This window comes from Macaca fascicularis, chromosome 10 (genome assembly GCF_037993035.2).
Source record: "Macaca fascicularis isolate 582-1 chromosome 10, T2T-MFA8v1.1".
NCBI classification, from domain to species: Eukaryota; Metazoa; Chordata; class Mammalia; order Primates; family Cercopithecidae; genus Macaca; species Macaca fascicularis.
Window position 1 is genome coordinate 85076499 of NC_088384.1, and position 26720 is coordinate 85103218.

Sequence of the window (26720 nt, forward strand, 5' to 3'; positions counted from 1 at the left end):
ATAACTTCAGCAATAGGAGAGATGGGGGAGCTGTTCACTAGGAATCTGTGTGCAAAAGAAACAGCCAGAATGTGGGGAGGATAATGACTTCAGTGTTGGACATGCTAGGTGTGAAGTATCTTAGGACATTCAGATAGACGTGACCTATTAGAGAAGTGAGTGTAAGGTTTTTGATAATAAACAATTCCATTTATCTTATTGATGGCAATTTACTAAGTTCTAACAATGAAGAATGAAATGAGATTACCTTTCTGTGTAGTAAAGCATCCACATAGAGGGCCTGAGATTGCTATCCTGAGAAAGGCCTGCCTCGAAGGGCTGGATCTTGGCTGACTTCTGCGAACTTGCCTGGTAAAGAGTTCCCTATACTGATATGAAATTAAATGATAAGGGTGGCTCACTAGGCCTAGGCCATACTTGTGCAAACAACATAGTTTATACTGAATACCAGTTTTCCTTCTGGAAGTATGGAGTGTTTGTACAAGCTAGGCAGAGGGTGTTTATGCAACCAACCCCCGTGTAGAAACCTTGGGCACTGAGTCTGATGAGTTTCTCTGGTAGACAACTTTTTTGTTTTTGTTTTTGTTTTTGTTTTTTGAGACGGAGTCTTGCTCTCTCACCCAGGCTGGAGTGCAGTGGTGCCATCTCGGCTCGCTGCAGCCTCTGCCTCCTGGGTTCAAGCGATTCTCCTGCCTCATCCTCCCGAGTAGCTGGGATTACAGGCATGTGCCACAATGCCCAGCTAATTTTTGTATTTTTAGTAAAGATGTTTTCACCATGTTGGCCAGGCTGGTCTTGAACTCCTGACCTCAGGTGATCTGCCCGCCTTGGCCTCCCGAAGTGTTGGGATTACAGGCGTGAGCCACTGTGCCCAGCCTGGTAGACAACATTTGTTGTGTGTTGTCATAATTTGTTGCTGGAGGAATTCAGCACATCCTTTGTGACTCTACTGGGAGAGGAACGTGGAAGCTCCTGGTTTTCTCTGGACTCCCCTACATACCTTTCCCCTTCATTGATTTCGCTTTGTACCCTTTCCCTGTAATAAATCTTAGCCACAAGTATAACTATATGCTACACCCTGTAATTCCTTCTAACAAATTACCAAACCTGTGGGTGGTCTTAGAGATCCTCAACACATCTTCCTTCAGGTGGGGCTGAGGTGGGAGATACACTCAAAATCTAAATCTGCATGGTCTCTCTGTTCTCCTCACCATCCACCAGTGCCTCTCTGTCACAATTCCTAATGAAGATATAACTTAAATGTTCATTTTTTAAAAGCCCAGAGTTTCTCATTAAAAAGGTGTGGTGCAGTGGCTCACGCCTGTAATCCCAGCATTTTGGGATGCCAAGGCAGGCAGATCACTTGAGGTCAGAAGTTCAAGACCAGCATGGCCAACACGGTGAAACCCTGTCTCTACTAAAAATACAAAAATTAGCCAGGCCTGGTGAGGCATGCTGTAATCCCAGCTATTCAGGAGGCTGAGGCATGAGAATCACTTGAACCTGGGTGGAGGTTGCAGTGAACCGAGATTGTGCCACTGCACTCCAGCCTAGGTGACAGACCGAGACGCTGTTTCAAAAAAAATAGGTGTGGTGCAAGCGAGGGGTGCTCCTGCGGCTACGCCTGTCCCATAACATGGATCTGACTGACTCTGTAGCGTGCCTCAAACCAAGCTGCTGATTTCTGAGCTTTGGCAAAATGCTTGGTGATGACTACATGGGCATCTAAGTGCCTATTAATTCTGACAGTCTATGCCTTTGTGATTGTTCCATAGTGGAATGGTTTGGGATTCTCCTGAGACAAATCCCACCCGAGGAAACAAAGGCTGATTGACACAAAGCCTGTAAAAGGAGGTGCAGGAAGAATTTTCCACCCCTGGCCAGAGTCCAAACTAGCCCCTTTCAACATGTAATGAATGAATAGTGATGCACCCAGGACTTTTGATCTCTATAATCCCCAAGCTGTCCAGTTCAGGAAACTGCTCATTCTCCCAGCCAGGCTCTGGCTCCAGGAGGTCTCAGTCATAAAGGTGTGTCTCAGGGAGGAGCTACTAGGACAAGCAATGGTTCCTTATGCTGGCTCTGCTCTGAAAACTGCCAAAGTCTCAGAATACTAAGTGATGCTTCTTTGAGAGACGTGGGAGTTGGATGGCCTTTTTGTGTTATAAGTTAGAATTTTTGTGGCAGCCACACCTTATAAGGCCATATTACCAGCTGGAGTAAAAGACAAGGCCTCGCAAGACTTTCATTGTCCACCTCTGTCATCCAAGGGACTGGTCTCCTTCTTAGAGCTTTGACAGTAGTCATGTCATCTGTCCTTTTGATTCTCTCTGACAATGTCTCACTCCTCCCAAGAAAATATAACAACGCCAGTCTTGAAAATAACAACCCTACTCAGCTCCAGAAGGGAGAGCTTATTGGGCTATGAAGGGTATGGCAAGAATGCTACTCACACACAGTTTCATGCGTGTGTGGATAAGTGGGTCACTGAGTTTCCCATATAATTATAGAGACCATCTAAGTCTTTGTAAGTCCTAGCCTTTTCTTAGAGAACCCTTAGTCTTAATTCTCTCATATAGTTATCTGAGTCTAGGGTTGCCTGTAATCTGTGTCTTTCTTTTGGCAGTTTACTAAGAAATCTCTACTTTCTTCTTCTATTTCTACTCAGACTAGAATAGTCCTGCTATATTCCATTACCTTGCAGAAACACCCTTAGTTCTGAGTCATTAAAATCCAGAAAGACTCGGTTTCAAATACCACCTGTGGACTTTGGAAGGCTACATAATGTCTCTGAACTTTGTTTTCCTCACCTATGAAATAGGGGGCTATGAGGAATAAATGCAAGAATTAATGTACCACACTTGGCCTCCTGCCTTACATACAGCAAGCACTGAATACAGGGGAGCCAGTGTATTATACCACTTGCCACAGCTAAGCCTTTCTGAGCCTCCAGTTCTCTTTAATCTTTGAAGCTCAGGTTTTAGAGGCCCCCACATTGACAAAAGCATTGGCTTTTTCTTCCATTTCTTTCTCTTATCTTTGATAATTTACTATGTATTTTCTCTTTTCTTATCTCCTTATAGATAATTCTCTGAGGCAGCTGAGTTCTGTTGGCACTTGTAGCCTTAGCTTAGAGTTTTTTGGTTTTTCTTTTGAGACAGAGTCTTGCTCTGTCACCCAAGCTGGAGTGCAGTGGTGCTATCTCAGCTCACTGCAACCTCCACCTCCTGGGTTCAAGCAATTCTCCTGCCTCAACCTCCCAAGTAGATGGAATTACAGGCACCTGCCACCACGCCCAGCTAATTTTTATATTTTTAATAGAGATGGCGTTTCACCATGTTGGCCAGGCTGGTCTCAAACTCCTGACCTCAAGTGATCTACCCACCTCAGGGTCCCAAAGTGCTGGGATTACAGGCATGATCCACCGCACCTGGCCACAATCTTTATTATAAGTACACACTATACTTCCTACTTTCCCATCCATTCTTAACACTGCCATATTAAGTCAATCAGCATATGCTCATAGAGAACTTAACAAGACTACAGGCAGCATTTTCATGTCAAATAGGACCCCTTAATTTTTCTTCACGTGAATCACTAGGAGTTCGTGATAAATAATGGCTTCCAGATTAAAAAATTGTTTCCTGATTTAGTTTGAGTTTTGTAATGCCTGTAACAAGAGTGTATGATTGATTGAGATATCTAAACAACCAATTTTCTTTTTTGGACATATGCTGTACACATTCTAGATTATTTTTTCCTCCTGAGGTTCCGTTTAGGCCTCACCCCTTCGGCAAGAATAACAATAATCATATGGCATGTTGTCTACATGTGTGGGTTTCTGGAATCTACAGAGAAAAAATAAGTGTGAAACCCCTATCACGAATCTAGCCAGGATAGCTCCAAGGAAAGGCAAATGAGAGCTCTTAAATGTTAGAGTAGGCTGGGCGCGGTGGCTTATGCCTTTAATCCCAGCACTTTGGGAGGTAGAGGTGGGTGGATCACCTGAGGTCGAGAGTATGAGACCAGCCTGGCCAACATGTTAAAACCCCATCTCTACTAAAAATACAAAAATTAGCCGGACGTGCTGGTGGGTGTCTGTAATCCCAGCTACTTGGGAGGTTGAGGCAGGAGAATCACTTGAACCTGGGAGGTGGAGGTTGCAGTGAGCTGATATTGTGCCACTGCAGTCCAGCCTGGGCAACAGAGTGAGACTCTGTCGAAAAAAGAAAAGAAAAAAAATTGAGTCAAGAAACAGTAAGTCTCAGCCATCAGGAAAATACAAATCAAAACCACAAGAAGATATCGCTTTCCACCCACTAAGACAGCTATCACCAAAAACACAAATAATAATAAGGATTGGCAATTGTGGAGAAATCAGAGCCTTCTTGCAATGCTGGTGGGAATGTAAAATGGTGCAGTTGATTTGGAAAACAGTTTGGCAGTTCCTCAAAAGTTTAAACATAGAGTTACCATATGTTTCAGCAATTTCACTCCTAGGTATATACCAAAGAGAAATGTCCGCATATGTCCACAGAAAACCTTGTATATGCATATTCATAGTAGTATTATTCATAATAGTCAAAAAGTATAAATAACTCAGACGTCCATCCACTGATGAATAAGTAAGTCAAATGTAATGTATCCATATAGTAGAATATTATTCAGCAATAAAAAGGAATGAAGTACTGATACATGCTACAGCACAAATGAACTTTGAAAACATTGTGAGAAGTGAAAAGAGTCAGACACAAAAGACCACATGGTGTTCTTTTTATAGGAAATGGACAGGATAGGCAAATCCACAGAGACAGAAAGTGGATGTGTGGTTGCCGGCAGCTGAGGAGGATTGGGGGAAATGGGACTGACTACTTATCAGTACAGAGTTTCTCTTTAGGGCAAGGAAAATGTCCTAAACTCAGTTGTGGTGATGGGTGTTCAACTCTGTGAATGCACTAAAAACCATGGAACTGTATGCTTTCATTAGGTGAGCTGTATGGTATATGAATTATATCTCTAGAAAATGGTTATATTAAAAATAAAAAGGCCAGGTGTGGTGGCTCACCCCTGCAATCCCAGCACTCTGGGGGGCCAAGGCAGGCAGATCACTTCCGATCAGGAGTTCGAGACCAGCCTATACAAAAAATAGCCGGGCATGGTGGCGGGAGCCTGTAATCCCAGCTGCTTGGGAAGTGGAGGCAGGAGAATCGCTTGAGCCTGGGAGGCGGAGGTTGCAGTGAGCCAAGATCACACCACTACACGCCAGACTGGGTGACAGAGTGAGATTCCACCTCCAAATAAATAAATAAATAAGCAGTACAAGATCTTATCTTGATGACAAAGACCAAAGATCAAAAGATAGTTTGTGTAGCTGCTAGCCCTAGGCTAGTAGCAGCATGAAACTGGTAATACATGCTGTAAGGAAGGCACTCTAAGAAAAGCCAAACCTTCTAAAACAGATAAAAGTGGATCATCTAAAAAGATACTTCAATACCACCTTGCCTAGGCTGCTATAAATTATTCTGCAAACCAATCTGGATTGCTCAGGAATAATATTTATAAGTTAAAAGCTAAATCTGTATTCAATGCTATTTAGCAACCACACCAGGTAAAGGTGTTATTGGCCCATTGTGTGTACTTCACGTCCTGTGAACAACCCATAGGTCATTCTAATCCCTTCCTAGGAGTTGTTTATAGGATCTGATTTAGCACTCTGCCTGTAACATGGCAACTAAAATCGGCTTAGCCATCTGTCTCAAATGTTCTCAGTTCACCTCTTCCTGTGAGTAAGTAGCAAAAGTAAAAAATGGTGTTCCTATATTCAGTAATAACCAACTGAAAAAATATAATAAATAAGGCCCTACTGACAATGGCAACAAAGAATACCAAATGCATGAGACCTACATAGGGGAAGTATAAAATTGTACTGAAGAACATAAAACAGAAGGCCTGAATAAAAGGAACGATATTCCATGTTCCATGGGAAATTTGGTACTGAAAAGAAATCAATTCTCTCCAAATTATTCCAAAGGTTCAATATAATTCCAATGAAAATTCTAGTGGAAGCATGAGTGCGTGTGAGTGTTGTGTGTGTGAGCATGTGTGGGCATGCATGCACACGCATGTAAACAAGCATGTTTGCAAGGGTTGAGGGCACGTTTGGACACGTTAATTCTCCAGTTTGCCTGAATGAGACTGTAGCCAAGGGTTTTTTGGAAAACAAAAACAGTGAGAATGAAATGAAGAAAGATCTTCTACAGAATGAAAGGAACAGAACAGAGACCAGAAATAGGCCCTTGTATTTATGAGAAATTTGTAAATGGTATTGGGGTAACTAGCTAGCGTGAGAGGCCATGGCCTGCCCTGCTACTGAAGAGGCCCCAAGCTGGAAATCTCTATTGCATGGAAATCCCTTATGTTAAACTGAAAAGCTCTAGGCTTAGAGCACAGGTAAAAATCTGTTAATAAGGATCCAGACATGAAGACATCTAGAAATCAAGTGTAGCTCACAGGGTGGTTAAGGAATAGTGACACTGTCATGTGAGGCAGAGCTGGAAGCTATTGTATTAATGATATGACTCCCCATAATCCTGGGTTTGAAAGCAGGGGAGATACAGCAGACTCCTCTAATTCAGTCCTGGCTGTCTAATCTCTGCAATCTCGGTGAGACTGAGCCATAGGTGGGCCCTAGGGGGTTGTGACATCTTCCCTTTAAGGAGATAAGTAAATGCTTGCCACTGCTAACTACATGTTCAGTGTCTTAATTTCTGCATACCCAGAAACTAACAGGGGTGCCCAGGTGTGGTGGCTTATGCTTGTTATCCCAGTACTTTAGGAGGCCGACGAGGGAGGATTGCTTGAGCCCAGGAGTTCAAGACCAGTGTGAGAGCCGGGCGCGGTGGCTCACGCCTGTAATCCCAGCACTTTGGGAGGCCGAGGCGGGCGGATCACAAGGTCAGGAGATCGAGACCACGGTGAAACCCCGTCTCTACTAAAAATACAAAAAATTAGCCGGGCGCAGTGGCGGGCGCCTGTAGTCCCAGCTACTCAGGAGGCTGAGGCAGGAGAATGGCGTGAACCCGGGAGGCGGAGCTTGCAGTAAGCCGAGATCGCGCCACTGCACTCCAGCCTGGGCGACAGAGCGAGACTCCGTCTCAAAAAAAAAAAAAAAAAAGACCAGTGTGAGAAACATAGTGAGACCCTGTCTTAAAAAAAAAAAAATTAAATATTTAATGAACTAACAGAGGTCTTGGCCTCCCACACCTCTCCACTGGGAAAAGTGAAAAATTAAACCTCTCTCTCACTCTGTTTTTTAAAATATACTTTTTCTGTAATTAGAGTTAAATATGAACTGTCTCTCACTCTAGACACAAAAATTAATTCCAAATAAATTAACCTTCTGATGCAACAATTCAACTTGTAGGAATTTCATCTACTGAATACTCATAAAAAGTGGATCAAAATATGTAAAATAATATTTACTACAGTAAGATTTCTATTGGCCAAAAGAGTAGAAAATAATAACTGTTAATCTATGTTGAGGACTTACTATGGCTTTGATTGAAGCTCTTTACACAGAGTTCCTCACTTGAACTTCACAATAATGCTATGAGAAGGGTGGTATTGTTATTTCCATGTTATAGGCAGAGAAACAGTGGTGCAGAGAGGTAATGATACTATCCAAGGTCATGTATCTGGGTTTGCACTCTGAATATCTGGCTCCAAAGCTCACTCTCTTAACCAGTACTCTTCACTGCCTCAATCCAAATGTCCATTCTTCATTCATTTATTCAAAAAACGTTAACTGAGCGCTGCCATGCTCTAGGCATTGGGATAAGCACTGGAGACACCGTGAACAAAAGTAGATATGGCCGGGCGCAGTGGCTCACACCTGTAATCCCAGCACTTTGGGAGGTTGAGGCGGGTGGATCACCTGAGATCAGGAGTTTGAGACCAGCCTGGCCAACATGGTGAAACCCCATCTCTACTAAAAATACAAAAATTAGCTGGGTGTGGTGGATGGCACCTGTAGTCCTAGCTACTGAGGGACTGAGGCTGAGGGAGGAGAATCGCTTGAACCCAGGAGGAGAAAGGTTGCAGTGAGCCGAGATCACACTACTGCATTCCAGCCTGACAGCGAGACTGTCTCAAAAAAAAAAAAAAAAAAAAAAAAGTAGATATGGTCCCTCCTGTTATTGAGCTTACAGTCTAATGGGAGAACAAGACATACAATAATGCATACTTATAAACTGATGAGTGCAAGGAAGAAGGATATACAGTGCTTTCCTATGAGACCATTTAATAGGTCACATGATGAAATGCAGGGTTTGGGGAACATTTCCCTGAAGATGCCACATCAGAGCTGAGATCTGATGGGGGAGTAGGTATGTGTATGTATGTGACAGTGTGAAATGTATTAGTGAAGGGAACAGCTTGTACAATGACCCTGTGGCAGGAGGAAATGTGGTATAATCACACCTGTCACCACAAGCACGATTTTAGGGCCCTGGCTTCTAAGAAACCTATGCATGCCATCCTTTTTGCAACCTCCAAGCCAAGGGTACTAGAGCTTGGGAGGGTGAAGGGTTACAGCAGTTTGGGCCATGCCTCTATGGGATGAGAGAGAAGAAGGAGTCAATACAGTTCAGTTGTTGGGCTGGAACTTCGCATTCTTTGCGTGCAAACAGCACTTTGAGTAATACACATCTGCAGGATGGAATGAATCTGTTCTGGTCTAGAGGGAGGCCACTGTAGACCAGGCCTTCAGACATGTTCCCCTCCAGAAAGGAGAGACAAAGACAGATGGGAAGAAATAAATGACCAGAGACAGAACTCAGTTCCAAAGATACACCATGGTAACAGTGGGAGGTCCTGGCTGCTTCCAAAAGTCAGACAAAATCACACATCCACCTGCCCTCCACTGGAAAACAAGCTTCCCCAGACTCAATTCCCTGTTCACTCCATAAACACTTGGTAGGAGCAAAGCACAGGACTGCAAGCTGCAGGCAACAGAAAGAAATACTGTATGTACTTCTATATCTCATAGTGTTACCAGAAAGGGGTCCTGATCCAGACCCCAAGAGAGGGTTCTTGGACCTCGTGCAAGAAAGAATTCGGGGCGAGTCCATAGTGTAAAGTGAAGGAAAGTTTATTAAGAAAGTAAAGGAATAAAGAATGGCTACTCCAAAGGCAGGGCAGGCGTGGGCTGCTCCACTGATTACAGTTATTGATCATATGCTAAACAAGGGGTGGATTATTCATGAATTTTCCAGGAAAGGGGTGGGCGATTCCCAGAACTGAGGGCTCCTCCCCCTTTTTAGACCATATAGGATAACTTCCTGATGTTGCCATAGCGTTTGTAAACTGTCATGGTGCTGGTGGGCATGTCTTTTAGCATGCTAATGCATTATAATTTCCATAGAATGAGAAGTGAGAATGACCGGAGGTCACTTTTGTGGCCATCTTGGTTTCAGTGGGTTTTGACTGGCTTTTTTACTGCAACTTGTTGTATCAGCAAGGTCTTTGTCACCTGTGTCACCTGTATCTGCATGTATCTGACCTCCTGTCTCAATCGTGACTTAGAATGCCTCACCTCCTGGGAATGCAGCTCAATAGGTCTCAACCTTATTTTAACCAGCCCCTATTCAAGATGAAGTAGTTCTGGTTCCAATGCCTCTGACAATAGGGCCTCAAATTCTTTTTGAATAATGAGCAGTATAAATAAATAAACATAACAGGAAAAACAAGGTAGGCACACATAAAAAGGTCAAATTCTGCATAAAATACATTGTGAACAGACCATATTAAAACAAACCAACCGAAATGCCATAAATAATAAAAGGACTGGAAAGAAATATTTCTTAAAAAGTATAAATTATGTTTTGCCTCTCAAGTGTGGAATTATACAGGGATTTTTACTTTTTATTTATTTTTTTTGAGATGGAGTCTTGCTTTGTTGCCCAGGCTAGAATGCAATGGCATAATCTTGGCTCACTGCAGCCTCTCTGCTTCCCAGGTTCAAACTATTATCCTGTCTCAGCCTCCTAAGTAGCTGGGATCACAGGCACGTACCACCACACCCAGTCAATTTTTGTGTTTTTAGTAGAGACAGGGTTTCACTATGTTGGCCAGGCTGGTCTCGAGCTCCTGACCTCAGGTGATTCACCTGCCTTGGCCTCCCAAAGTGCTGGGATTACAGGCGTGAGCCACCGCACCTGACCTATAGGACTTTTTAAAGCTACATTTTTATATTTCCCGAAGTTCTAAAATAAGCACAGGCTTCATTTTTTACGGCAAGATAATAAACTTTATTTAATTAATTAATTCATTCAATAGACATTCATTGAGGGTTCTAGGCACTAAGGATTCAACAGTGTGTTTGGCATCTGAAGGACCGGGACAGGCAGTGTGGCTGAGGCTGAGGGAAGGAGGAAGAGAAGAGTAGGGGGTGTGGAGGGTAGCAGGATCATAAAGGCCTTCATAAAGCATGGAAAGATTTGGTGTTTTATTCTAAATGGAATTAACTAAAACACTAAGCAAGGGTTAAATGAGGTTGGGTGTGGCGGCTCATGCCTGTGATCCCAGCACTTCGGGAAGATTGCTTGAGTCTAGGAATGAGAGACCAGCCTGGGCAACAAAGTGAGATCCTCATCTCTATGAAAAGTAAAAAAAAAAAAAAATTATATGGGCGGTGGTGGCATACTCCTGTAGTCTCAACTATACAGGAGGTTGAGGCAGGAGGGTCACTTGAGCCAGGAGGTCAAGGCTACAGTGAGCCATGATTGTGCCACTGCACTCTAGTCTGGGTGACAGAGCAAGACCTTGTCTCAAAAAACAAAAAGGGAAAAAAAGAGTTCAAACACCCTTGCAGGAGAGATAGCAAAACAGTATAAAATTACGTGGTTCAGATACTGCAGTTAGGACTTCAGAGGAGGGTGAGGACGCTGGGCAGGAGCAGTTAGGGACGGCTTCAAAGGAGGAGGAAAATGTTGACTGGACCTGAAGGATGATGTCTCAGGCAGATGAGGAAGGTCATGTGAGCAGAGGACATGTCGCAGCCCTTTCCTTAACAAAGTCAAAACCCAAAGCCTGCCCTTAGAGGTGAATATTTTAAAGGAAGGAAGCTCTGTATTGATAATGGACAACAAGACCAGAAGAAGATGGCTGGGAATTGTAAAAATGTTGTCTGATATACCCATATTTGCTCCCATAAGAACCCAGAGTTTGTTAAGCCTCCTGGCTCTTAAGAATATTCACACTAGGGAGGAAAAGAAAATCCCACTAGAGAGCTGCCCAGAGCTTTTGTGCTTTTCTGAACCTATGGAACAATGAAGAAGAGGTTTCAGTTCTTTTTTTTTTTTATTTTCTGCTTTCTTGTTATTCTTTTAAGTGAGACCTGCCTAGCCATCAAATATAGGCTTTTGACTGAACACAACACAACACAACCATAAGATATGTGTTCTGAAACAACAAGTAGGGCTTGGCTCCCCCAAGTCATTATAACGGTACAATTTTAGAGTACTTCAGGGACAGACAAAGTGCCAGGCACAACATCAAGTCAACCATGAGGGTCACTCAACAAGCAATTACTGCACAAGGGGCCAGAGCAACAAGGAAGAGGGAGGAGGCCAGGGCAGTGTTATAAAAGTAACTGAAGAATTCTTGTGTTCTGTCCTCCCACCAAACAGAAGGCAGCGTGGGCCCAGCATTACTGATTCCCAACCTAGCAACAGAAAGCAGCTCAGTGGGCTCATTTCTCCCTCAGATCTAACAAGAGCCCTTCCAACAACACCAGGTGAGCCTGGCAGTACTCGCAAAAGGTATAGAGGGGGAGTTCTGCTTCAAAAAAAAGAAACGATAAAAGGCAGCCAAGGGAAGTGCTCTTCTTCCCTGCTGGGCCTGAGACTTCCATACCTCACCAAGAGATACTAAGGTAGTGGACTGGCACTGGTGGGAGGGACCCAGCCACAACAAGCAGCCCAGCCCAGTCCAGGAAGCCTCTCTATCCCATAGGCCTGAAACTCCATTCCCCCAATCCAGGGACATAGGCAGTAGCCCATGGCACCAATAAAAGAGATTCTGCCGGCCGGGCGCAGTGGCTCATGCCTGTAATCCCAGCACTTTGGGAGGCCGAGGCGGGCGGATCACAAGTTCAGGAGTTTGAGATCAGCCTGGCCAATATGGTAAAACCCCATCTCTACTAAAAATACAAAAATTAGCCAGGCGTGGTGGCGGGCGCCTGTAGTCCCAGCTACTTGGGAGGCTGAGGCAGGAGAATCACTTGAACCCAGGAGGTGGAGGTTGCAGTGAGCCAAGTTCATGCCATTGCACTCCAGCCTGGGCAACAGAGTGAGACTCCATCTCAAAATAAAAAAAAAAGGAAAAAGAAAAAAGAGATTCTGCCAAAAGTGCATGGCTTAAGAAGCCTCTTTGTCTCCATAGACCTGAGACTCCACTCATCAATGGAGAGAAATCTAGTGGCCCTGGTCTGGGGTAAGTCCTTCTGCCCCCTTAGGCAGCATGAGCAAAGACTTGTGAGAGCCCCAGCCGTGCCAAATACACCAAACAGACCCAAATAACATTGTAAAGGCTCTGAAAATGAAACTATCATGTAAACCACACTCCATGAAAGTGGGCCAGGACCTGTGTGCTAAATGTAAATACAGTGAGTGCCTACTAAAATAAAATATTTAAATAGGACCCTGAATATCCTAACATAACAGACAAAATGTCTAAGATACAATTTAAAAAATCATCTGTTATACCAAGAATCAGAAAAATCACAACTTGGACGAGAAAGAACAACCAATCAACTGATCCCAACCAAGATGAATTAGATGTCAGAATTATCTGAGAGGATTTTAAAGCGGTTGTCATAAAAATGTTTTAAAAATCAATTACCAATTCTCTTAAAACAAATAAAAAATAGAAAATCTCAGCAATAAGTAGAAATTATAAAAAAGAACCAATGAAAATTACAGAACTAAAAATACAGTAACAGAAATAGAAATCTCAACAGATAATCTCAATATTAGAGAGGAGATTACAGAATAGAATCAGTGAACTTTAGGACAGACCAAAGAATTGAACCAATGTGAGAATACAGAAAATGGACTGAAAAAAGAATGAATGGAGCTTCCAGGACTTGTGAGACTATAACAAAAAAGCCAACATTTGTATTACTGAAGTGCCAGAAGGAGAGGAGAATAAAGGGCCTAAAATAGTATTTGAATAAATAATGGCTGAAAACTTTCCAAATTTGGCAGACACAAATCTACAGATTCAAAAGCTGAGCAAACCCCAAAGAGAAATCCAAAGAAATCCATACCACAACACATGCTAATTGAACTTCTGAAAACTAGAGACAAACAAAACATGTTAAAAGCAGCCAGGGAGGAACTATGCACCACTTATAGGGGAACCCAGTATGAATGACAGCAGATTTCTCATCTGAAACCATGGAGGCCAGCTGGAAGTGGCACAACATTGTTCAAGTGCTGAAAGAAAAGAACTGTCAATCATGAATTCTGTATCTGGCAAAATTACCCTTCATGAATAAAGGGGAAATAAAACCATTCTCAGACAAAGGAAAGCTAAAACAATTTGACACAAGCAAATAAATCCTTAAAGACTGGCTGAAGAAAGTTCTTCAAATAAAAAGAAATTATAAAAAAAAGGAATCTCGGAACATCAAGAAGGAAGAAAGAGCAGCGGAAAGAATCAGAAATATGCGCATATACAATAGACTATTCTCGTCATGAATTTTACAATCATAGTCACTGATTCTAACAACAAAAAAAAAACCCTATCTGATACTCATGAAAATTATATTTAAAATCATGGAAGGTAAATAGATCTAAATGAAAGTAAGATTTCCACATTTCACTCAAAATAGTTAAGTCACATATGTATAGCATAATACTGACAGCAACCTCTAAAAGAATTATACAAAGAGATACATTTGAAAGCCTTGTAAATAAATCAAGATGAATTTTTAAAAGATGTTCAAGAAATCCAAAGAAAGACAACAGAGAGAAACAGAGTAATAAGAACTAGAGGAAAAAAAAAACAGAAAACAAATAATAAAATTGCATACCTAAGAGGTTTAGTAATATCAGTAATTTATCAGTAATTAGTAATATCAGTAATATTCACTAATATCAGTAATTATCTTAAGTGTAACTTGTCTAGATACAATAATCAAAAGACAGAAATTGGCAGAGTGAATTTAAAAAGGATCCAAATATATGCTGCTTATAAGAGACTCATTTGAAATTCAATAACATATGTAGGATAAAAGAATATAATATTAATTTTAAAAAATCAGGAGTAGCTACATTTACATCTGATAAGGTAGATTCAGAGCAAAGAAATTTACTAGAGACAAAGAGGAACATTATATAATGATAAAAGAATCAATTTGCCAGGAAGCCATAACAATTCTGTGTGTATGCACCAAACAACAGCAAAATCAAAAGCAAAAAATAATAAGAGTTGAAAGGAGAAATAGATAAACCCACAATTACAGTTGGGGACTGTAATTCAACATCCCCCTCTAAGCAACTGATATGGTTTGGATTTGTGTCCCCCAGCACATCCCACGTCGAATTGAGGAGGGGGCTGGTGGGAGGTGATTGAATCGTGGTGTGATTTCCCCCTTGCTGTTCTCATGATAGTGAGTGAGTTCTCATGAGATCTGATGGTTTAGAAGTGTGTGGCACTTCCCCCTTTGCTCTCTCGCTGTCTCCTGCTCCACCAGGTGAAGATTGTGCCTGCTTCCCCTTTGCCTTCTGCCCTGATTGTAAGTTTCCTGAGGCTTCCCAGTCATGTTTCCTGCCAAGCCTAGGAACTGTGAGTCAACTAAACCTCTCTTCTTCATAAATTACCCAGTCTCAGGAAGTTCTTTATAGCAGTATGAGAATGGACTAATACAGCAACTAATAAAATGACTAGATGGAAGGTCAGCAACGATAGAGAAGAGCTGAACAACATGATGCTCATTTTAGGACACACTTTTCATCCTCTGGGAGAAACTTGTCTACCCCAAAGAGATTTGTACCTTGGGAAAATCCCTTGAGGAGCTCACCACGTCCCTACCTGCTGAGAGCACAGACAAGCAGAGTACAGGCTATGTTAGAATCAGCACAGAAACTTCATATGTGTAAGTATCATACATAGGTCCTTAAGGTTAGAGGAAACCTTAAAGGTCATTAGCCCAATGCTGACCCCAATGCAGTTATTTATTTCTTAAGTTATTGCCTCCACCAAGCAATCTAGCTCTGTGATGTCCAACTAAGGGCAAGAGAAGGCAACTTTCCCCTTTATGGGCCATCATAATTGATGCTCAGTGTCAGTGAGGGAAGAAGAATCGATACCATAGCTTTAGCCCATACTCCAGCAGGCCTCATGACAGAAAGCTTGCTGCCTCCCATTCTCTCTTGGGTTGTTAGGAAGTTTTTTCTTATAAAATGAGAAAAATGTTTCCTGCGTTGTTAGGTAGTTCCAATTTGTACAGTCTCAAGAAGATGACGATATGGGCTGGGTATGGTGACTCACACCTGTAATCCCAGCACTTTGGGAGGCCGAGGTGGGCGGATCACCTCAAGTCAGGAGTTTGAGACCAGCCTGGCCAATGTGGTGAAACTCCGTCTCTACTAAAAATACAAAAATTAGCTGGGTGTAGTGGTACACAACTGTAGTCTCAGCTACTCAGAAGGCTGAGACAGGAAAATCACTTGAACCTGAGAGGTAGAGGTTGCAGCGAGTGGAGATCATGCCACTACACTCACTCTGTCTCAAAAAAAGAAAAAAAAAAAGAAAGAAAGACAGAAGATGAAAGTATGTATAAATTGCCCTAAAATATTTATACCCCCTCAACCAGCAAATCAGAAACGTGTGCTAAGACTGATTACAGATGTTTATAGTAACACTGCCTATCACAAACAAACCTTGATTAAACCTAAATGTCCAACAAAAGAGGACTGGTTGAATTAAATTACAGCATACCCATAGGATGAAATGCCATCTAATCACAATAATTACAAATCCTATTTTAAAAGAATACTTAAAGGCAGGGCACAGTGCCTCACGCCTGTAATCCCAGCACTTTGGGAGGCCAAGGCAGGATTGCTTGAGCCCAGGAGTTCAAGACCAGATGGTGAAACCCCATCTCTAGAAGAAATACAAAAATTCTCTGTGTATGCTGGCACATACCTGTGGTCGCAGCTATTTGGGAGGCTAAGGGGGGAGAATCACTCGAGCCTGGGAGGTCAAGGCTGCGGTGAGCTATAACTGTCCTACTACACTCCAGCCTGAGTGACAGAGTGAGACCCTGTCTCAAAAAAAAAAAAAAAAAAAAAAAAAAAAAAAGAGCACTTAATGACACGGGGAAAGGTTCATAATACATTTTAAAGTAAAAAAAAACAGGTGTTACATATACATGTATACATATACAAGTATAAACAAAATTAATAAAATATACAATTAATATACTATTAACGGGGACTATCACTACCATTAGAGAGATATTTATTCAGTGCTTTTGTTTTCCTCATATTTTATAAAAGTTTCACTTCTGTAATCAGAGAACAACACAGTTTTCTTTTTGTTGTTGTTGTTTTTTCTTTTCTGAGACAGAGCCTCACTCTGTTGTCCAGGCTAGAGTGCAGCGGCTTGATCACCGCTCACTGCAGCCTCAACCTCCTAGGCTCAAGCAATCCTCTAGCCTTAGCCTCCTGAGTAGCTGGGACTACAAGTGTGTGCTACAATGCCCAGCTAATTTTTACTTTTTTGTAGAGATGGGGATCTCACTTTGTTGCCCAGGCTGGATTCAAACTCCTGGGCTCAAGTGATCCTCCCACCTGGGCCTCCCAAAGTGCTAGGATTACAGGCATGAGCCACCACACCCAGTCTTTATTTTGATTTTGACTTAAGAATTTTACTCTTCCTCATGACAGCAATTGGCCTACCTCTTGCCGTCCTTTTCCTCCCATCCATCCTTCATGAGTCCCCTGGGGCTCTGAAAATTTGAATTCCACTGCTCTCACCTTGCCTGGCCCCAGAATGCTCCTGTCTCCCTAATTATTACTTTAGCCCGAATACACCCACAGTCCCCTTTCTTCTTTCTCTTCAGCAGGTTAAGACAGGATGGCATTTTCTGAAATCAGTTGGGAGAATGAAAAGGAAATAATTAGAGACAACACTGGCAGCAACAAAAGGGATGTGGCAAGAATTGACTTTCTTACCCAACATGCCATCTACCCCTGTGCTGTCTAATATGGCAGCCATTAGTCATGTGTGGCTACTGAGCACTCAAAATGTAGCTGGTCCAAACTGAGATGTGCTGTATGTGCAACATATGCATCAGATTTTGAAAACTTTATTTATTTATTTATTTTTGAGACAGAGTCTTGCTCTGTCGCCCAGCCTGGAGTGCAATGGCACAATCTCAGCTCACTGCAACCTCTGCCTCCCTGGTTCAAGCAATTCTCCTGCCTCAGCCTCCCAAGTAGCTGGGATTACAGACACCCGCCACCATGCTTAGCTAATTTTTGTATTTTTAGTAGAGACAGGGTTTCACCATGTTGGTGAGGCTGGTCTCAAACTCCTGACTTCTCAGGTGATCTGCCCCCTTCGGCCTCCTGAAGTGCTGAAATTACAGGCATGAGCCACTGCACCTGGCCTGAGAACTTTATTTTAAAAAAGAGTGTAGGCCGGGTGTGGTGGCTCACGCCTGTAATCCCAGCACTTTGGGAGGCCAAGGTGGGCAGATCACGAGGTCAGGAGATGGAGACCATCCTGGCTGACACGGTAAAATCCCGTCTCTACTAAAAATACAAAAAAATAGTCGGGCGTGGTGGCAGGTGCCTGTAGTCCCAGTTACTTGGGAGGCTGAGGCAGGAGAATGGCATGAACCCAGGAGGCAGAGCTTGCAGTGAGCCGAGATCATGCCACTGCACTCCAGCCTGGGCGACAGAGCAAGACTCCATCTCAAAAAAAAAAAAAAAAAAGAGTGTAAAATCTCTTTTAAATAATTTTTACATGGATTACATGCTGAAATGATTTTGGATATATTGGGTTAGATAAAATAAATGTTTAAACATTGATTCACCTAGGTTTCTATTTTTACCTTTTAAAACATGTGGCTACTAGAACATTGAAAATTATGTATGTGGCTCTATTTCTATTGGACAGTGTTGCCCTAGGGGGCTCTTCCCCCTTTCTCCCATCTGCCTCTCCCAGAGGGGTTACAAAACTAAATACTCATTTGCCCATCTCTCTTTCAGCTAGGGATGGTCATAGTGACATAGCTCTGGCCAAGTGGAAGGCTGGTGGGGTGGGGATTTGGATGGGATTCTGGGAAGGTTTGGCTTTCCTGATTTAAAAAAAGACCGACACAATACACCCATTAGAATGAGTAAAATCTGGCACACTGATGACACCAAACACAGGTGAGGATGTGGAGCAACAGACACTCCCATTCATTGCTGGTGGGAATGCAAAGTGGTACAGTTATTTTGGAACACAGTTTGGCAGTTTCTAACAAAACTAAACATACTCTTACACTCTCACTCCTTGGTATTTACCCGAAAGAACTGAAAACGTATGTCCATACAAAAACCTGCACATAAATGTTTACATCAGCTTTATTCATAATTGTCAAAACGTGGAAGCAACTAAGATGTCCTTCAGTAGGTAACTGAATAAACTATGGTACATCTAGACAGTGGAATATTATTTAGAGCTCAAAAGAAATAAGTTATCGGCCAGGTGCCGTGGCTCATGCCTATAATCCCAGCACTTTGGGAGGCCAAGTCGGGTGGATTGCCTGAGCTCAGGAGTTCACAATCAGCCTGGACAACACGGTGAAATCCTGTCTCTACCAAAATACGAAAAATTAGCTGTACGTGGCGGCGTGTGCCTGTAGTCCCAGCTACTCAGAGACTGAGGCTGGAGAATTGCTTGAACTTGGGAGGCAGAGGTTGCAGTGAGCCAAGATCGTGCCATTGCACTCCAGCCTGGGCAACACGAGTGAGACTTCATCTCAAAAAATTAAAAAAAAAAGCCCAACAAACAAGAAATGAGTTATTAAGCCATAGAAATACATGGCTTGATAAGTATTGCATATTACAATATGCATATTACTAAATGAAGAAAAAACAATTAGAAAAGGCTGCCAACTACATGATTCCCATTATATGACATTCTGGAAAAGGCAAAACTATGGAGACAGTGAAAAAATCAGTGGTTGCCAGTGGTTGCCAGCGGTTGGGGAAAGGGAGGGATAAATAGGGGAAGCATTGAAGAGGATTTTTAGGGCAGTGAAACTACTCTGTATGAGACTATGAGACTATAACACTGAATGTATGTCATCACAGGTTTATCCAAACCCACAGAATGTACAACACCAAGAGTGAGCCCTAATGTAAACTGTGAACGTGGGGTGACTGTGATGTGTCAATATAGGTCCATCAGCTGTAACAAATGCACCACTGGCTTCAGGGATGTTGATAATGAAGAGACGGTGGGTGTGGAAGGGTGGGTAGGAGGTGTATGAGAAATCTCTGTACCTTCCACTCAATTTTGTTGTGAATCTAAGAAAAAAAAAATCTAAAGCTACTTAAATAAAGCCTTAAAAGAGAACAAAAATGTTAAAAAAAAAAAAAAAAAAAAAAAAAGACCCAGCTGGCATTGCCCCTTCCTCCCTCTCCCATTTCTTCCTGTCCTGAACGAAGGCTTAATGCCCAGAGCCGAGGCAGGCAATTCATGGCCATGAGAACCAAAGCCAGCCTGCCAAGGGAGGGGAGATGTGAGGCCTGAATTCTTGCTGGCAACGTTTAGCAACTGAACCAAAACCAATTCACGTCTCTTGTCATGTGAGAAAAATAAAGCCCTGCTTTTCTGAAGGCACCTTAAGTGGTATTCTGTTTCTTGCAGCTGCACATAATCCTAAATGACAGAACAGACAAGTCTCCATAGGACAGGCCTCTGCTCTAAGCCAACACACATGTAGCCTCTGTAACTGCCACAAGCTTCCTAGGTGCCTCCTCTAGGCTCTTGCCCCTGGACTCCTGCAGCTCACTCAAGGCCGCCACCTTCATTCATGCCCACACGGGAACTATCTCATCTCCTTGTAGGTCAAGACCCAAGAGGCCCAGTTTTAAAGCTTCTGAAACCCCCTAGGCCGTTTCAGTTTTTGGTCTGGGGAACTGTGGTGGTGGGGTATGCTGACCTCATCTCCAGGTCACACGCCTCCACGGGGAAGTAGTCAGCACCATCAAGATCTACAAGGTAATACTTGAATTACGGAAAGCACAAATTATGTGTCATCGGAACCAGCAAACACACAGTAGCAGGAAGGATGCTCGCTCCCAAGGCCCTTCAGTCATCAGAGGACAACACTCAAGCCCCACCTGAGTCTTCTCCCCATTCCATCGGCCATCCCTGTCAGGATGTGGTGTCAGGGCCATTCCCAACAGCCTCTTCCGAGTAGACTCCAATTTGTCTAATTCTCCTTGAAGGGTGCTCCTGGGAGAAAAGAAAAGGCTGCTAATTTGCATGACACAGACTCTTCTCACAGCATGGAACCACCAAGACATCAAAATACACCAGCTGCCTGAACCTGAAGTGCAGCCAAACAGAAATGAGATTTTTGTGGATGCTAATAGGCACTATGCAGCCTTGGATCATTTCCTCTAGTTCTAGATCCAACTTATGTGACTGTGGGCAAGTGACTGTTACGAGAAAACCTCGGCTAAAACACTCTCCTGGTCTCAGACCTTCTGACACCAACCTAGAGCGGTTCCTCCTCCATCATGAAAAGCAGTTGAATTGGCAAACTGTGACTGTGGCAAATGTCTGTGGTTACTGTCTCAGTAAACAGCGCCCTCCATCCAGGTGCACAGGCCCAAGCCCTACAGTCATTGTCGATTCCTCTTTCTCTCCCACTCAATAATATGGAACTCATTAGCAGAACGCATAAGGTCTGCCTTCAAAATGCATCCCAAGTGCAGGTACTTCTCACCTTTCTTTACTATGCCAGTCCAAGCTATTGTCATCACACCTGGACCCTTCTAAAAGCCTATTTGGTCTTTGCTTCCACTCTCACTCCCTAAGTTCTATTCTCTACCCAGTAGCTGGAATGGCCCTATTAATCAAGTCCTGTCATTCCTCTGCTTTCACCTCTCCAACGTCCTCACATCTCCTTCTGAGTAAAATCTAAATTCCTCTCCATGGCTCAAAGGTCCTGGTAATCTAGACCCCCGCCTCTTGTCTACCTCCACTGGCTCTATCATTCCCTCCTCTCCAGCTGCTCTGGCATCCTATCTCAGAGACTCTGCACAGCTATTTCCTCTGCTTAGAACATTCTTCCACCATTTATCAGCCCCTCACTTCCTTCAGCCCTCTTGTTTGTTCTACATCCTTGGAGAGGCCCTGCATGGCACATATTTTACTGTCTGTCTCCTCCTACCAGAATGTAAGCTCTCTGATGGCAGGATCTTTGTTTCTTCCTCTATCACCAGCCCCCTAGTAGAGTGTCTGAGAATGTGCTGAATGAATGAATAAATACTGCAAATGCATAAATAGCTTGCTCAAAGTCCGACAATGGTGCTGACTGGCTTTCAGAGTCTCTACTGAGGAATAAAAATAACTTTGTCCCTCAGTGTCCCAGAGATGTCACAGGGCTCGCTTTGGTTGAACCAGAGGTAGGATGCCCCAAGTTCTACCTGTTCAGGTAGGTCTTTTCCCCAGAAGCAGCTCCTGGCAGGACGAGGGAGTCCTATGAATTCTAAAACCCCCACAGAACAGGGTTTAAAAAGTACTAAATTAGAGGTTTCTAAAGGCTTCTCTAACCCAAAACTCAAATACAGTTAGTGGATCAGAAGAAGCAAAAAGACCTTTCCTGGTCTGTCCTTCCCCTACAGCTGCTACACTTCTCGGAAAGTGGCCACAAAGGGACAAGAGAAGGAACTTGATGCCCTGTGACATTATCACCCTGATAGAGTTGCAATGCTAAACTCTGATTGAGCCCTGCTGTTTCAGAAGTGTAATGTCAAGCAATGCACTAATGAGATGAGGAAACTGCATCAAAGAAGCCAGCTCATCCTTGGGGAAATGAGAACACAGTGTCTGACGTCAGCATGACACCCAACTCCTATCTTAGCACAGGCTACAGATAGTATGCTGCTGTCAGCTTCATTATGGAAACAATACAGAAATCTGCAGCAGACATTACTCCCAGCTTCTGGACTGTGAATCAATGACACCAATGCTTCAGGAGCCAAATTGGAAGGCTAGACAAAGTCATCAAACTTGAGGATTCAGCAAGGTAATGGGACTGAATATGGTTTCTGGCGCAGAGCTGCTATTAGTCAGGGCAATGTGAAATTCACTGCTACTAGAGCTTCCTGGGTGGATTCACTCATTCATTCAACAAACATTTGCTGGCAATAAAGAGATCTGCCACGCAACAAAGAGAAGAAAAAGACTACAAAAGATTACCCTGCCTTTTGTAAACTAACAATGTAATAACTATGATGACAGTGCTAAAAAAAGAGCAGCCAGCTGGGTGTGGTGGCACATGCCTGTAATCCTAGCACTTTGGAAGGCTGGGGCAGGAGGATGGCTTGAGGCCAGGAGTTTGAGACAAGCCTTGGCAACACAGTAAGACCCCGTATTTATTTACATATATTTTTAAAAAGAGCAGCCAACATTTTTTTGAGCACTTATCCTAGCAAGTACTGCTGGATTCTTTTTTTTGTTTGTTTTTTATTTTTTGTTTTTGAGTTGGAGTCTCTGTCATGCAGGCTGGAGTGCAATGGCGCGATCTCAACTCACTGCAACATCCGCCTCCTGGGTTCAAGCGATTCTCCTGCCTCTGACTCCAGAGTAACTGGAATTACAAATCAGTGCCACCACGCCCGGGGAATTTTTGTATTTTTAGGAGAGATGGAGTTTCATCATGTTGGTAAGGCTGGTCTCGAACTCCTGACCTTGTGATCTGCCTGCCTCGGCCTCCCAAAGTGCTAGGATTACAGGTATGAGCCACTGCGCCCGGCCATGTTGGATTCTTTAAGTGCAAGATCTCACACTATCATCACAACAGCCCTCGGTATTACTATCCTTGTTTTGAAGATGAAGAAACTGAGGCTCAGACACTGATTCAGAATCACAGCAGGGTTCAAATCCCCTGACTATAAAAGCCAGTGCCCATAACTGCTAGGAAACACTGCTTACTCTAACCTAGTGCATTAACCTAAGTAGGATAAATAGGGACTTCACCTTCTGATAGTGAAGGGAGGGTTTCTGAAAACAAAAAGAAGTCCAGGTGCGGCAGTTTATGTCTATAATCCCAGCACTTTGGGAAGCCAAGGAGGGAAGATCCGTTGAGCCCAGGAGTTCAAGACCAGCCTGGGCTACACAGGGACACCTCACCCATTCCTACAAAAAATGAAAATATAATTAGCTGAGCATGGTTGTGTGTGCCTGTGGTCCCAGCTACTAAGGAGGTTGAGGTGAAAGGATCACTTGAGCTCTAGAGGACGAGGCTGCAGTGAGCTGTGACTGTGCCATTGAACTCCAGCCTGGACAACAGGGTGAGACTGTCTCAAAAACAAACAAACAAACAAAAAACAAAGGGCCAGGCACAGTGGCTCACACCTGTAATCCCGGCACTTTGGGAAGCAGCCAAGACGGGCAGATTTGAGATTAGGAGTTCAAGACCAGCCTGGCCAACATGGAGAAACCCCATCTCTACTAAAAAATACAAAAACTTAGCCGGTCATGGTGGCTCATGCCTGTAACTACTTGGGAAGCTTAGGCACAAGAGTTGCTTGAGCCAGGGAGGCAGAGGTTGCAAGTTGAAGTAAGCCAAGATCGCGCCACTGCACTCCAGCCTGGGTGACAGAGTGTGACTGTCTAAAAAAAAAAAAGAGAGAGAGGGAGAAGAATATGGTGAATATGATATTCTTGCTCCTGCTGATGGAAGAAGTCAGTCCGGGAGCCCAAGTCTGGGAATCCATAACAGGGGCCGGATTACACTGCAAGCAATAATGAATGTAGCTGCCAACATACATCTTATTTCCAACTGAGAAATAAGAAAGCCTCAGAGGGGAAAATTCACTTTCCCAGACTTTTTAGTGGGGTGGAGGGGTAGAATCATTCTCATTTGACCCCCGTACATCTTGACATTTCTACTTATTAGAAATTAAAGTATAAATTAAGAAGCTTACTCTCCCTTCTCAGAATCCCATAGCTTCTCATCTGTAACTTCCTCAAAGCACCTGCCACCTTCTCTTACTACCCTGGAGAGTTGCTGGCAGATGCTAATTTATTTTTACTAAATACATTACCTTACCGGAAAGGCTAAACATGCATAATAGATAATACCAGCTACCCTTTGTTGAAAGAGGCTTACAGATGGATGAGGAAACAGTGAACTGCCCAAGTAGCATAACCAAGACCAAAGTCCACCTGACTCACAGCCCAGTGATCTTTTAAGGACACGATCCTGCCTCTTCTATAGAACCATGTAAAAAGCGGAAAAACTTAGAGAAATAAAAGGAGAAATGCAGGCAAATGGTTCTGTAATCCTGCCAGAGGCTAAAAGTCCTTGTAGCAGGACAAATGCAATCCTTTCCAACCTCACAATGCAAACAGATGATAATAGTTGTCAAAAGACAAAAATTACAAGAAATTTAGTTTAAAATCTTAATTGGCTTATATTTGCATTCTAGAATCAGCCAGTGCCTCGTTCTATAAAATAGAATGAGTGCTCTGATTAGCTGAGCTGAGGAGGCTGGCTTTATAGACAGAAAAGGGCTGAAGAAAGCAGAAACGCAGAACAAAAAGCGAATTGGTTGTTTCAAAGTTATTTTCCTTGTAAAGGTTAAAGCAGAGAGGACTTCCTCATCATGCCAGCTAAAGCTGGTTTATTTGGGGATTTGGCTATATTAACTGTCTCTCTCTCCTAATTTCTAGGAAAGTCAAATAAGCAACTTAGTTTCAGCCTGGTGGCATGGAACTTCAGCATAAGTGACTCCATATTGGGTTGATGTGTTGGGCATAGTGCAGGGGCTCAGTCCAAACCAATAGCCTCTTATAAATTTTATTTAACATAGTGATAACAACAATATGACTGTGGTAATAATAGAGGCAGCTTACTATGTGCCTGGAACCATTCTAGGGGCTTTACAATTTTTTAAAAAATGTCCTAAGTTCTTGAAGGCAAGGGACTTTACAAATATTAACTCCTATAATTATTATAACGATATTAAGTGGGTACTATTATTATCCCCACTTTTTAACGAGGCAAGGTTGAGAGGTTAACCAATTTGCCCCAGGCAAGCCCATGAGCACTTACCATGTGCTACAAACTAAGTCCAGAAATTGTACTAAGTATAATTAACTGGTTTAATACTCAAAGCAACTCCAAGATACCTGCTATCATTATCACCACTTTCAGAGGGAGCCACAGAGCTCAAGGCAGCCCGAACCCGGAGCCCGCGCTTAGCCACCAGCTGCGTGGCTGAGGGCAGGGCGAGCTGACCCAGGTTGGGCGCGCGTGGGGTGGGGGCTGGGTAGAGATCTGTTCACTCGAGTTCTCAGCAAGGGCCGTACTGGACGTCGGCTCTGAGTGTGACCAAGGCCCTCGGCTTCTCCAGATCCAGGTGCCCCAGCCCGGGAGCTCCGTGCCAGGGAGCCTCCGAGCATCGCGGGCCGCTACTGCCCCCTGCCGCCGCCCAGGCCCTGCAGGGAGACCTTGCCCGGAGCAGAGGCGCACGGCTGCCAGGCCTCCGGCAGCTCCCATCCACGACCACCCAGAAACCCCGCAGAGGAAACGGAAGCCGCCGCCCGGCACTTTCTGCACTCCTCTCTCCGCCCTCAGGTCCCTGCGGCCTCCCATCGCCGTCGTCACTTCTCGTGGGCTGGCGGGTAGAGCCCACCGGCTCCCCACCCACCTGGCTCGCGGCCCACGCTCCGAACGCCAGAAGTTGCCATGGTGAAGGACGCGGGAGAAGCGCCGGAACGGGCGCGGACTCCAGGGAGGGCGCAGAGGAGGCCACGCGGGTCCTTCCTCTACCTGGGCCCAGGCACTTCCGGTCTCGTGGGCGTCGGGGAAAGCTACTTGCAGACTTCGCTGCGGGCTTAGGATCTCCGACAGGAAGGGAAGCGGGGGCTGGAGGACGCAGAGACTCTCCCTGGGCTGCTCGAAGTCCAAGCCTGTAACCTGGCTCGGGTCCTCGTTTTCCAGCCGTCAGTGACCGGCTGCCCGCGGTTGCCATTGTGACGCTGGCCGCGGAGAAGGGCAAGGTCCCGAGTCGCGTGCAGTTGCTCCTCGCCGCCACTTTCCTCCCCCAGGCTGTGGGTAGTAGACGTCAAAAGAGATACACCAAGGCGCGACCCAGACTCAGGACCGCCAGCGTGGGGGCTGCTTCAAGCATTGGACACACTTCCTGGGCCCCTCGTGACCGCACCCTCCTGGCCTCACACCGCGGGGTGGGTTTGCATGAGGGTGGGCTGAGCCCTGTCACTGAGCGACACTGACTTTTTCAAGGCCGCCTAGCTTTGGTTACAATGGATGTCTCATACTGAATTTTAATCAGTTTCTTACTGGAGGACATTAATATTTTTCAATCTTTTGTTATTACAAACAATACTAGAGTAGTGTGGTAATATCCTTGTGTGTACGTGCACACGTGCAACTTTCTCTGTAAATTTCC

The 26720-nt window shown here is 44.0% G+C and overlaps 1 protein-coding gene across 2 annotated transcripts in view; it reads right to left on the bottom strand.

Moving 5' to 3' along the window:
* TGM3 (transglutaminase 3) overlaps positions 1-26480 on the bottom strand; it is a 136947-nt gene extending 110467 nt beyond the window's left edge. Inside the window, exons 1-2 of one of the 2 annotated variants that reach the window (XM_015457854.4) lie at positions 25959-26098; positions 20412-20526 (exon numbers count right to left, since the gene is read on the bottom strand). In XM_015457854.4, coding sequence (XP_015313340.1) covers positions 20412-20468 — 57 coding nt within the window. In that variant the 5' untranslated portion in view covers positions 20469-20526; positions 25959-26098. Of the gene's footprint in view, positions 1-20411; positions 20527-25958 lie in introns of both variants that reach the window. The other variant, XM_074003234.1, reaches the window with a different exon arrangement.
* Between the last annotated feature and the right edge of the window lie 240 nt (positions 26481-26720).